Below are 13,014 nucleotides of genomic sequence, written 5' to 3'. Positions count from 1 at the left end.
CTTATTAAAAGGCAAGTCTCTACTGAGCTGTCAGGAACAATCATCACCCGTGGACCCCTATGCCGTGCTGGGCATGAACCCCAGAGCCTTGCACATGCTCAGCAATGGTCCATTACTGAGCCATACCCCTCCCCCAGATCTATCATTGTAATTGTTTTTGTTTCCTGAGACAAAATATCTCTATGTATCTCAGGCTGGCCCCAACTCAGGACCCTCCTGCCTTACCCCCCCATATCTGCTGGGATTACAGGCCTGAGACAACCACACCTGGCACTATGAAAACTGTTATGTTTTTCTACCCAGTGGTGGTGGTGCAGGTGTGTAATCCCAGCACCCTGGGAGACTGAGGAAGGAAGGCTGCAAGTTTCTGCTCAATCTGGGCAATTTAGTGAGACCCTGTCTCAAAATAAAAAATAAAAGACTGAGGATAGGTTGGTGCAAAGGCCCTGGGGTCGATTCCCAATACCACACACATGCACACACACACCCACACCCAGATTGTGCTCTTTGGTGACTCATTAGAAGCAGTAAAATTTGTTCAGCAGGGTTTCTCTGAAGTGGCAAGTAAACACTGTTGTACATAGTGTTATTAAACAGTCTAGGAAATCCAGTTTGCTGGGACATGAACACAATGAGATTTTATTAAGTGGAAGTGAAATGTTTCAAGTTATTGACTATGTTAGTTTCCTGATAAAATACCCAAGAAAGTCAGTTTAAAGGAGAAAAGATTTATTTTGGCTTACAGTTGTGGGAGTTTCACCCATGATGTTTTGCTTCATTGCTTCTGGGCAGACCATGAGCATTTAGGGGAACAGATGGCTCATTTAATGGGGTATGAGAGCTGGGGTGCTCCAACATCCCCTTGCAGAAAACACCCCAGTATACACCTTCCATCAGCGAAAACCAGGTTAGGGATAGCTGGTGCCTTGACTAATGGTGGAAGAGGGAGGACAGGAACGGCACTGGAAGGGGGAGAGATGGAGCAGCGTTTGTCTGACATTTGGTTTAAAGTTTACTTACCACATCTGCCTAACAAATGATTTAAAAATTACTCTTTAAATGTCTTCTATCTTGTCACAGGTACTTAGTATTGAGTGTAGTGTGGTGGAATGGATTAGCACTCTCCATAGCCTGTCCCGGCGATGGGGAACCTTTTAGACCTTTCAATGATACAATCATCCTCCTGCAGCATGTGTGCCACAGAGTTGCCACCACTGGTCTGTCCAATCCAGAATCCTGCTGAATTTAGCTTGAGTACATAGATGGTTTCTTTTAATTCCCTGTAATCGTGCTCTCTTGCTCCTCCCCCTTCCACCATGGCATGATGGAGCAGGAAAGTCTCACCAGGAGCTGGTCACAGTGGCACAGAAAACTGGAGCCAGTCTAGACCCAACATCCAGCTGATGGCCAAGAAAATGGTACCCGGGGACACGAGATATGCAAATGTGTGGACTGCGTGGAAATATGTGATCAAAAAACAGCATGTGAGGGGAGGACAGGACAGTGTCCACCCAGAAAAACATGAAGGAAATGTCACTGAAAATGAAGAAGAGGATTATGAGGAGGAGGAAGAAAATGAGGGAGGAAATGAGAACTCATTCATTTGCTGCTTTCATTTGTAGTCGTAAACTTCATTGAACAAAAAAAATGGAAGGAGGAAAGGAGGGAAAGAGGGAAGAAGGGAGGAAAATCATAGCCTTATTCAAGGCATTTGCATTGCTCCTTTAGGAGTAACAGAGCCAAGGTCACAGCAGATGGACAGCTTACTGTGAGCGGCAGCCCTGTTTATCTCCACGCATGCTCTCTCCCCTGTGGGCTGGGATCAGGGGAGGGAAGGGACACAGTGGCTCCCCCAGCAATGCAGACATCTTCCTTCCTTAGTTAGTGCTTGAGTTCCTGTGGTCCCTCTGCTTCCCAAATGTGCCTCCATGCTGGTCCTGTGCAACTTCCTGCCCCTAAGGGCCACATCTAATCATTTGCCATGTGTCACCCCACTTACAGAGTGGTTCCTCCCAAGGCTACCTCTCTTATACCTGTCCTGAGACTGCATCTTTATCCTTGTGACTGGTCGGTCCTACCGTGTACTTGGTCCTGGACCCTACCTTACTCTCTGCGTAGTAACAAAATTCATTGAAAGTTCTCCGGCAACCTGCTCAGGACCCCTTCTGTCTGTCTCTCAGACAGAAGCTTTCTTTCTCTTAATAAATATATTCTGTTCTTAAAAAGAAAGAAAGAAAGAAAGTTAGTTCTCACCAGCCCCTAGGATTTTCTCATGGGTAGAGAAATCCAAAGTCTCCCAGAGACCATGGATTTCACTACAATAACAGCCTTCCACTTACCCCAGATTCACCCAATTTTCCTTCAATGAACTCCTGAAATGATCACCCAGGCTCAGACCAATCCAGGGCACCCTCTCCTGTAATTAAACCCCCTCCGCATGCCCTGTTATTCTGCAGCACTGACAGTTTCAAAGGCAGATGATGAACAAAGGGAGATCAGGTCAGAGCTGAATCATAGCTATGTGATGTTAGCCAGGACAAAAGAACAGTCAGCACTACCTACCCCACACTGTGACTTTTGGAGACACAGGAAGGATTGCCCCAACTTTCCCCAAATCAAGAGTAATCCAATTAGATACTTGCAGTGAGTTACAGGGACTTTCAAGGTGGTAATGTGATGTGCTGATTATGACCTGTAAAGTTGCAAGCTAAATTCTTAAGATGTAGGAGATTTTTATTTGACAGAAAAATCTTTCATAATTATATAACACATTTTTGTTTTTAAAAGAAAGACAAGCCATTTCAGACTGCTAACAGACTCCAAGGAATCTTTCAAAAATAATGACTAAAAGGCGGTCATATATTTATCTCTTGAAATGTTTTATGACGGAGAAAAATACACACTAGTTTGTTGAAACTCTTATTTTTCAGGCTGTTATTACTAATAGATAATACTTGGACAATAGGGCTGCTACTTGTCTGTAGCCTAAGTGCTAAAAGACTCAGAACATAAGGTTTGTTCTTCCCCGTATAGACCTGGTCAGGATCCCTCCTTAGGGAGGAGAAGGAGTGATCTAGTGGAAACAGACAGCACTATGCTAAGAACAGAAATGGGTTCTGGCAAAGACCCAGCCCGCTTCCCAGAGCAGGCAAATTTCAGGAAAACAGAGGACAACAGAGAGGTACTATTTGTTTCTCATTGCTGAAACAAATGACCAGAAATTTAGTGGCTTGAAACAATACAAATTTATTTTCTCACATTTGTGGAGGTCGGAAGTCCTAAAAGAGCTAAAATCACTAGGCTGAAATCAAGGTGTTGCTAAGGGTGCGTTCCTTTTGGGAGTTTTGTAGAGCATTCACTAGTGTTTTACGGCATTCTTTTGCTCCTGGTCGCCTTCCTTCACAAAGGTAGTGACAGAGATGGAATCTGTCCCATCCTTTATCACCCCGACCCTCATTCTTTTGCTTCCTCTTCTGTTTAAGGATCCATGTGGTGACACAGGGCCCACCTGGATAATTCATGACAATACTCCTACCTCAAAATTAACTTAATTCAATCAGCAATTAATTCTCTCTTGTGTTACCACAGTTATAGGTTCTGGAATTTAGGATTTGGGCATCTTGGGGTCAAATTTTTGTGCCTACCCGAAAAGTTCACTCAGGTTGAGGATGCAGGGATATATACCCTGTATCTCAGCTGACACCTTGGACATTCCTTAGCTTACATGAATTCTCCATTCTGTCTTGGAGGTAGCAGTCATGTGAAGTGTGGCAGTGAGGGTTCACAGTAGCTTCCAGCCCCAAGGGAGGGCATGGAGGTATCATGTCAAAACGGTGATGCATTCATGAAAACCACTGTGGACTCCATGCCTGAAAACTGGAGAGGAGTGTGATGCCTCTAAGGTGTGCATATGGCTCAAGCATGTCCCCAGCGGGTTGGTTCTAGGAACCTTGGTCCTGTATATGGTGGTGCTGAGAGGAAAAGTGGAAACTTGAAGAGATGAGCCCCAAAGGAAAGTCCTCAGGCCAGATGGGGCTCTGCTTTGCGGGGATGAAGATCATTCTCACAGGATCTCTGAGCTTTCAGCAGAGGAAGCCATTCCAAGAGCGAGTCTGACCCCTGAACTAGCTTCCTGTTTTGAGATGAGATCTCTTCCTTCTGTCCACAGTCCACCACCGAGATGTTCACTATTAGGCCCTCACCAGAGGCCAAACCAATGGGCCTGCCTGACCTTGGATGTGTACTTCCAGAACTGTGAGCCAAGTAAATCTCTGTTTATGAAGTTAGCCTGCCCCAGGTATTTTGTTACAGGAACAGAAAATTGCCTGCACTATGCTACACTGCAGAAATCTATCCCAATATAAGTGAGATAAAGTTTCTCTCACTTTATTGACAAGGAATTTGAGGTAAACATTAGGTTATTACAAGAAAATAATGAAAGTTCATATCATCTCTCTGATTTGGTGCTAAGGGTTAGCCATCTACATATGCGTTGGGAAGACAATATTGCACCCACTTGAGTAATGAAAACTTCAGCAGAGGTTACTTTACCTGCAAGAACTGGTACAATGAAAGGTCAGTGGACCCACTGCACGCTCAGCTCCCTGGCTCACCGCCCTCACAGGAGGAGGGTGAGTGCGTCAGTGAGGTGTGCACGGAAATCCAACTCTGGAAGAGGGTGTGTGGCGTTCTACGGAAGTTGTCTCTATGTAGTTATTGTGATACATGTTTTTAAAAAGACATTGAAGTTGGGATGGGGGTGCAGGCCTATAATTCTGGCACTCTGGGTGACCGAGGCAGGAAGATTGCAAGTTTCAACCCAGCCTAGGCAAGTTAGCAACTTAGTAAAACCTTGTCTCAAAATAAGAGTAAGAGAAAAACTAAAACTAAAACTAAAAATGAGTGGGAGTGGAGCTCAGTGTAAAGGTCAGAGGTTCAATCCCCAATATCAGGAAACAAAACAAAGGAAAGAGGGAAGACATTGAACTTTCTTTTTCTTTCCTTCCTTTCCTTTTTTCTTTCAGTCTTTCTCTCTCTCTCTCTCCTTCCTTCTTCTTTCTTCTCTTTCTTCTTTTCCTCCTTCCTCTCCTCCTTCTTTCTCTTTCTTCCCTTTTTAATTTAAAGAGGTCTTGCTATGCTATCCAGGTTGGTCTTGAACTCCTGAGCACTGATGATCCTCCTGTCTTGGTCTCTTGAATGCTGATCTGACAAGAATGTACCACTACACCTGGCTTACCTTTTTTTAAGTCCAATATAAAATGCTAAATATAAATTCTCAGCTCTGTGCTTTGCTCAGACACATGACCAGCAGGGGGCAGCAGCTGGCCGGAAAACTATCTGCTCTTTCTAGCATGGATACCCTGTGCCGGTTGTCCTGGTAACCACCTTTAGTCTCAGTCCTACTACCCATGGCGCCCCCTCCTGGCTTTCCATCATAATCATAATGACCATCATGTCAAGAACTGCACAAATCATTGAAAGGCGGCCATTTGGAAGGAAATGATTGTAGGAGGAAGACACGAGAACTGTAATACTTGAGACCACAGACAGATGTAACTGCACAAGTAAGTCTTAAGAGTAACTTTTAGAGCGACCTGACAAACTGCCAATGGGGACAGTCTTTTCTTTGTGCTGGAAGTATGGTGGGGGCACCCATACTGTGCCCACAGAGGCACAGATTTATTATGGGGTAATTTATTGTGGCCAGTAAGGTTAGTCATTAAAATCTGAATGGTTAATAGAAGTTGGATTTGCATGTGTTAAGTTTCTGTCACTATAACAAAATACCTGAGAAAATACATTTTATTCTGGCTTGTGGTTTTAAGTGCTCTAGTTCATGGTCAAGTGGACACACTGTTTTCAGGCCTCCACTGGGGATGTCGAACGGCAATGATGGGGAGAGTGTGGCACAGCTCACCTCACAGCCACCTCACGTCCAGGAAGCACAGAGAAGAAGAAGAGGCTGGGGTCCCATCTCCCCTTCAAGGCCATAACCCCAGTGACCTAGGACATCCTAATAATCCTAACCGCCAAAGGTCTCCATGACTTTCCAATAATGCCACAATGGAGACCAAGTCTTTAACACAAGGACTGTTGGGGAGACCTTCACAATCCAAATTATAGTCTAAAACAAGTGGGAAAAAATACTAATTATGATATAAGTAATAATATTAACTAATATTTATTGAGTGTTTACTATGCTAATATACTTTATATACATTGTCTGTCTCAATCTGATAAAGAGTTTGGAGGGAAAGGATCATTATACCCTTATTTTACAGACAAAGAATCTGGGGCTGAGAGGTTAAGTTTTTCTGCCTAGGATCACTCAGCTTGCAAGTGCCCAAGCCAAAGACTGGACCCTGGTCTCTCTGGCCCAGCAGTAAGGTGGCCTCTAAGCATCTCTGTCTTCCCCTGCTGGAGCAGCGGAGTTACACTTTCTTACTCCACAATGGTTAGCAGAACAAACTCTGGGAGCACATTCTCCATAGGGTCAGGTGTGGGTCTGGCTATAAAAAGCCCTTGATGCAGTAATGTAGGGAGCCTCTGGACCTCTGGGACTGACAGAGGGGGTCATACAGGGCTCTGCTCATGGAGGAGAGGATGAAGATGTGGACAGGAAGGAAAATGGAGCTGAATAATACTGCCTCATAGAAACCAGTCTGTGACACTTTTCCATTTATATTGTCCATTGACTATTACAATAGAAGCATTTCTTAAAGTTAAAGCTATGCAGAGCAACATTAATTATGGATACAGCTCGTTGAATTTATTCAGTCCCTTTCCAACAATTTGAGGTGATTCTTGTGATCCTGGAGTCTGAACATAGCATTACTATCACATCTTGGACAAAACCAGACCCACTATTGCTACAGGAAGGATGGAGAATGTCACAGGATAGCAGTGGCAGAGACTGAAATCAAATAGCTTACGGTTTTCATAAATAGGACACACATCGCTGATGTTTTTGAACATTTAAAATTCCTTTCACCGTGAAGATGTTGGGCAGCCTGGTGACAGAAACCTGATGTCCTGTCCACCTGCACACTTGGGTCTCTGGGCCATGATTCAGACCATGGCTGTCCATGATTTTCAGGGTGGGCATTTCATATATATATGTACAGACGCACATTCTTAAAGAGTAGGGAGCAAGTGGACTCTTAGAGCCTTGGTCTCATCTCTGCAAGGTGGGACAGACAAGTGCCAAAGATTTTGGGTGCGGATTACAGCAAATCTAACTATGGCACAAGAGACAACCCCAGAAACACACAGAGCTTCCTTTCCTCTTCCTTCTTTTTCTTCTTCTTTTTTTTAATTTTAAGGGAACATTAGTCAATTCATGGTTACTTAAAGCAGTGTAACTAAATTTGGGGGTATTTAATATGTCTATTATCCTTCTTTCCCCTGAAGAGAGGAATCTGGGGAGACGCCTCACCCCTATGATTCTAAGAGAGCTCTTCGCCATCTTCCTGGACATGCAGCCCTGCATTTTAGGAATGCAATATGTTTTCTGTGACAGTGCTGCCTCCCCCACTGAAGACAAAGCCCTGTGACTTGGACATGACGAATGCTGGGGACATCTCTTCCTCTGGGTCCTCCATCTCTGGTTGGCCTTTTTCCTGGGTGCTCGGGTCTGAGTCTGCGTCCCTGCACTGTAGCGCCTGGTGTCTGGTCAGGCCATCGTTGTTTTTCTGGGTCTCCAGGGAGTTTTGATGCGTGGCGTGTCTGTGGGCTGTGGCATTTTTCTGTGGTTCGTCAAAGCTCAGAGAGAAAGTAACCGTGCCACTACCGAAGATGACCTTCTGCTTGCAGCGGGGCTGTGGCTGTGATTGCTGGGGCTGCTGTGGCTGGAGGGGCACAGGATGCTGCTGTGGCTGCTGCTGCTGCTGCTCTTGCCCGGTCAGGGCCACTGGCCACTGTTGCTTCAGCCTCTCGGGCTGTGGGAAGGGATCTTCGCTGTTGCTCTTGCTACTGATAGAGGAGGAAGGGATAGATCCCGTGGAGCCCCCGAGGCTGCTGGACCGCTTACGCGAGACGTTGCTGCGGCGCAGCGTGGCTCGGGCAGCCACTTTGAAAGCGTGAGCGGCGGTGCTGCAGCGCACCTCCTCGATGGTGTTCCGGGAGGGCTTGAAGAGGATGATGTAGACCTTATTGAAGAAGATGCAGGCCAGCAGGCCGAAGCTGGCTGCCAGGATGGCGATCACCTCCACGGCTGAGACGAACTTGCCGTAGGTACTGGCGTAGGCTGGGATGAAGGAGATCCAGACGATGAAGAAGATGAGCATGCTGAAGGTGATGAACTTGGCTTCGTTGAAGTTCTCTGGCAGCTTCCGGGACTTGAAGGCAAAGAAGAAGCAGATGGCAGCCAGCAGGCAGGTGTAGCCGATCAGAAAGCCCAGGGCCATTAGGGAGCCCTCATGGCATGTGATGAAGATGATCTCGTCCTCCAGCTCATGGTTGCGGTAGCTGGACGGGGGCGCGGTGTAGAGCCAGATGGCACAGATGACGATCTGCATGAAGGTGCACAGGAAAACCAACAGGAACTGCAGGTTGAGCCCCCACCACTTGCGGTGGAAGCTGGTGGGGATCTTGGCCTCGAACACCAGCAGGACACGGTTGGTCTTCACCAGGATGCAAGAGATGCAGAGCACGAAGCTGATGCCAAAGGCTGGTTGGCGCAGGCGGCAGGTCCAGTCCTGTGGCTCCCCGATGAAGAACAGGGAGCTGGAGAAACAGCAGAGCAGGGAGAAGAGGAGGAGGTAGGAGAGCTCTCGGTTGGTGGCCTTGACGATGGGGGTGTTGCGGAACTTGATGAAGACACCCAGCACAAAGGCTGTCAGGAAGATGCCCAGCACGGCGAAGAGGGTGAGAGCGATCCCAAAGGGCTCTGTCCATGCCAGAAACTCGATCTCCTTGGCGATGCAGGAAGTGTGGTTCTCATTTGACCAGAAGTCATCTGGGCACTTGTCACAGGCACTTGCATCTATAAAACAACCCAGCAAAGAACCAGTTACTGTGTGGCACAGGCCAACATCTGCGAGTGTGATGCGGTGTTAAGGGCACAGGGTATTGGATGTGATCATTTTCTATTTTCTTTATTGAGGAAATCACCCTGATTTTTACACTATAAAGATATGTACCTTTCATAATTCTATTACACGTTCTATAGCAGGGGCACTTGTTTCTTTAATGTTACCTGCTAAGGGTTTATAGCAGAGACTGCCCTGGATAGCACAGGCCTAGCATGGGCCACTAGACTTATTTCTTGTTTTTTTTTTCCCCTAAAATAAATTTTATTGTGTATATTTGAAGTCTGTGTGATATATACAGACATAAAACAAAATAGCCTAACTGCTTATGTCACATGCGGCCTGATTTATGTGGGATATGTGGATGGATATGTGGATGACAGCAGGCTTTCTCTTAGGTTGAGGCAGAGAATATCCTGCCGTATAATTTGTATTTTCCATACTCTCTCCGTGACCACGGCTTTCTAATGACAGAGGCTGCAGATTCATTCCAGCCACGAATGTTAAGTCTCTGCTGTGTGGCAGCCTCTGTGGTGTTGGAGGCCTAAAAGGATGCAGGTTGGAGATGTGGATGGGACCCTGGCCATACTGTTTACTAGCTGTGTGACTTTGTTAGGCTCATGAAACTCTCTGAGCCTCAGTTTCCTCATCTATAGGATGGAAGTGATGATAGACTCATTGCTGTGGTGACAGTTAAATGGGATAATAATAATTGTAGCTACTATTTATGCCCACAATGCAAATACGAGCTTTATTTAAAAGGCATTTATATAGAATTTACCATGTGCTTTAGTAATATTAATTTGTTTAATTCCCAAAACTCTGTGAGTCAGGTTTAATTATGATCCTCACTTAAAAAGAACTTGAGTGTAGGAAAAACATAAGAGAACAAACACAGTGCCAGGCCTTGTGGGTGACCTGTCACAGCCTATTAGCTTTGGAGCTGGAGCAGATGGCACTTTGTCTACTTAGGGCCATTGAACTCTAAGGAAAGAGAAACAGGGCTGGAGAGCAGTGCCAAAGAGAGAGAAGGCTGCATAACAGGTATATTTGTGAACTCTTTGGCAGTGATGGGCATCTGACAATCCTTTTCTGTGTCCCCTTTTTTGGTGGTTCATCAAAGCTCAGGGAGAAAGTAACTGTGCTACTACAGATGATGACCTTCTGCTTGCAGTGGGGCTGTGGCTGTGATTGCTGGGGCTGCTGTGGTTGGAGGGGCACAGGCTGCTGCTGCTGCTCTTGCCCTGTCAGGGACACTGGCCGCCGTTGAAGAAGAGCTCATCTCAGCTCTTCCGTGGGCTTCTCACCCCAGCTGTTAATGTGGACTGAGCACCTCCCTCCCAACCAGTGGGTGCCACTCACTTACCTGTCTCATCGCTGTACTCCCCGTCGGGACACTCCACACATTCAAAGCAGCAAGTGGGCTCCCCTTCAATGATCCCTTTCCTGGTCCCTGCCAGGCAGTCACGGCTGCAGTTGGAGAAAGGGACCTGGAGGACAGGGTGCACAGAAGTGAGTGGCTGTGGCTGTGGGGTCTGGAGTTCCTCACATAGATCCTTTGGCCACATTCAAGGCAGAGGGAGTTTGGGCACAAGAACTAGTGTGGCAGACATGGGACCTGTTCCAGGGGTCCTTGGTCCTGCTGTCTGCCCTCTGGGTGAGTGTGTACAGATATGCACACACATGCACATGGGCATCTATGGGGTTTCTAAAATGACCGTTAGGAATTTACATCGTGACCAAAATACTGCTTAAATAACTGCCCCTCCTCTCCAGGTCTGAGAAGGAGGCGCCTGTTTATTCTCTGTGGCTGTAAAAGCTTGAGACAAACTAAAGATACAGGGCACAGGGCTGCAGACATTTAGTCACAAGGGGAGATGAGAAGAAATTTGTTTGAAAGTTGGATTCTGAACTTGGCAGTGAATTAAAATTCCACTTTTAATTTTAGGCTTTAGTGATTTCGAAGATCCTTGTGACAGCAAAGTGAGGCAGTCAGGGTAGATGTAGAAGAATCAAAAGTAAATAGACCAGAGAGCTTCACCAGGAAACTATTCATCAAGTGAAACCTACAGGAGCTTCATTAATTTCAGACAACATGGATTTTATTTATTTATATCCTTAATGGGCTTCAGGCACACAGAATTTGATTAGCCAATCATAATCCTTCATCATTACTGCTCCGTGTTAGAATGCATTTTAGTCATTTTTAATATCTATCATTTAGAGCAAAACCTGGAAATGGAGAAGAACATGCATCTAGGTCTGTGCTTTCCTTTACTCCTCCCTCCACTGTGCATTCACTTCTGGGCTGATCACAGTCATCCTGTGCTCATCATGGGCACATTTTCAAGGAAGAGCTCCATCTAGTCTTATTCAAACACCAGAGAATTGGAAAAAGGGGCCCACTTTCTAACTCATTTTTGTGAAACTGATATAGTAATCCTGATACTAAAACCAGACAACAACATTATGAAAAAGAAAGAAAATATATAGGTGCATCTCATGAATGTGGGCTCTTCCACAGCTGGTCCTATCCTAGGGGAAGATTCTTAAATAGCCATATTTGAGAATTTTGTCCACTTTTATCATGCTCCATAATTTTAGAAGTTCTTCTTTTATCTCACTCTTTGATCATTTCAGTTAACCACTTTTTTTGGATGGGAAAATTTTTATTTTTGGTCTGTAAGTGCTAAAGGCCAAGGACTCAAATCCGCCCAGAAAGAAGTGGGAGGGGAGGGAGGTGTCTGTCTTTCTAGGATGGAGCCCAGCAGGCACTGGGAGGGAAGCCCTAGAGGACGCAGATGTTCCCACCACCTGAGATCTCAGTCTGGAATGGGGATGGGGAGCCCCAGCAACAGCAGCAGTGCTGCTTGGCACAGCCTGGGACTATGCAGGAAGAGCTATCCAGGTGGATGGACAGTACCCTACACAATGGGGCCCGCTGTTGGTGCAGAGGTCGTTGGGCGGTTGTCTAGCCTGGACTGGGGTTTTCAAAGTGGGGAATCCTGGAGAACCAAAGAGATACAAGCACAAGCTGGCTTGAGGCATCTGCCATGTCGGCCAAGAGTGAGGAGAAGTGTGCTGCTCTGAAAGCTGTCTGGCTGTCAGAAAGTGGGATGGGACTGTCACCCCCACAGACCTTGGGTCTACCTGGCCCTGTAGATTCTGCTGCTGGCCCTGTTGATTGGTTGGGGCCTGGTTTAAGCCAGCTGGACCTATTCTGAAAAGGCCCTGACACCTGACACCTGGCTTGCATCCCCCTCCTGGAGGCCAGGAAGAGACTGGGGCCTCGTCTAGGCCCCCCACTGGTGTAAGACTAGGGTGGGCAGGTCTGAGTCCAGAGGTCATGAATAGCACAGCTGTGCCCTGGTAGCCTTGCAGCTGAAGGAGTACTGAAAACTCAGGTAACTATTCTAGAATTAACTATTTACTACATAGTAGTCTACATGCTTCAGGAACAATAGACATAAAAGAATGAAACCTGTCTGCAAAAAAGCATATTTCTTAAAGATAGGAAGCAAATATAACTTATCTTTGTAACTCCAGTTATAAAGCCTTAAATAGTACTTAATATCTTGCAAGACTCATATTTTTTCTAAACCATCTCTTTAATAAGTCTCCTTTCTACCTGAAGTCATTTGACAAAATTAAAGTCACAGAAAACGATCAATAAAATGGTCATTGCCAATGCTCCTAGAAGAAAATAAGTAAGTGGTTTGACAAACGAGTTTTTTTTTAAAGAACTTGAACTGAGAGCAATCCATATTCTCTTCTAATGAAAGATGACTAAAAATGGAACTGATGATTAATAAGATTCTTATGATTTGAGAAAGAAGGCAAAGAATGACAGACAATTCACATCATGTGCTTAACTCAAGTGATGAAATGCCCTCAGAGATGTCTTCTTTATCCTTCTCTAGTACCCTTCTGATCATGGAATGAATGCCATGGGTCATGTTTTGCAAACTTATACTAACAGTGTCCT

At 45.7% G+C, this 13,014-nt stretch overlaps 1 protein-coding gene across 2 annotated transcripts in view; it reads right to left on the bottom strand.

The window, feature by feature from the left end:
• Positions 1-6,665: 6,665 nt before the first annotated feature.
• Casr (calcium sensing receptor) overlaps positions 6,666-13,014 on the bottom strand; it is an 86,077-nt gene continuing 79,728 nt past the window's right edge. For both annotated transcript variants that reach the window (XM_063225077.1, XM_063225078.1), the window contains exons 6-7: positions 10,396-10,519; positions 6,666-8,983 (exon numbers count right to left, since the gene is read on the bottom strand). In XM_063225077.1, coding sequence (XP_063081147.1) covers positions 7,491-8,983; positions 10,396-10,519 — 1,617 coding nt within the window. In that variant the 3' untranslated portion in view covers positions 6,666-7,490. The remainder of the gene's footprint in view (positions 8,984-10,395; positions 10,520-13,014) is intronic.

Source organism: Cavia porcellus, unplaced genomic scaffold, assembly GCF_034190915.1.
Source record: "Cavia porcellus strain 051 isolate PalLab524CR breed Dunkin Hartley unplaced genomic scaffold, mCavPor4.1 scaffold_15, whole genome shotgun sequence".
Classification (NCBI taxonomy): Eukaryota; Metazoa; Chordata; class Mammalia; order Rodentia; family Caviidae; genus Cavia; species Cavia porcellus.
Note: the sequence above shows the minus strand (reverse complement) of the source record. Positions and strands in the feature narration are given on the sequence as shown.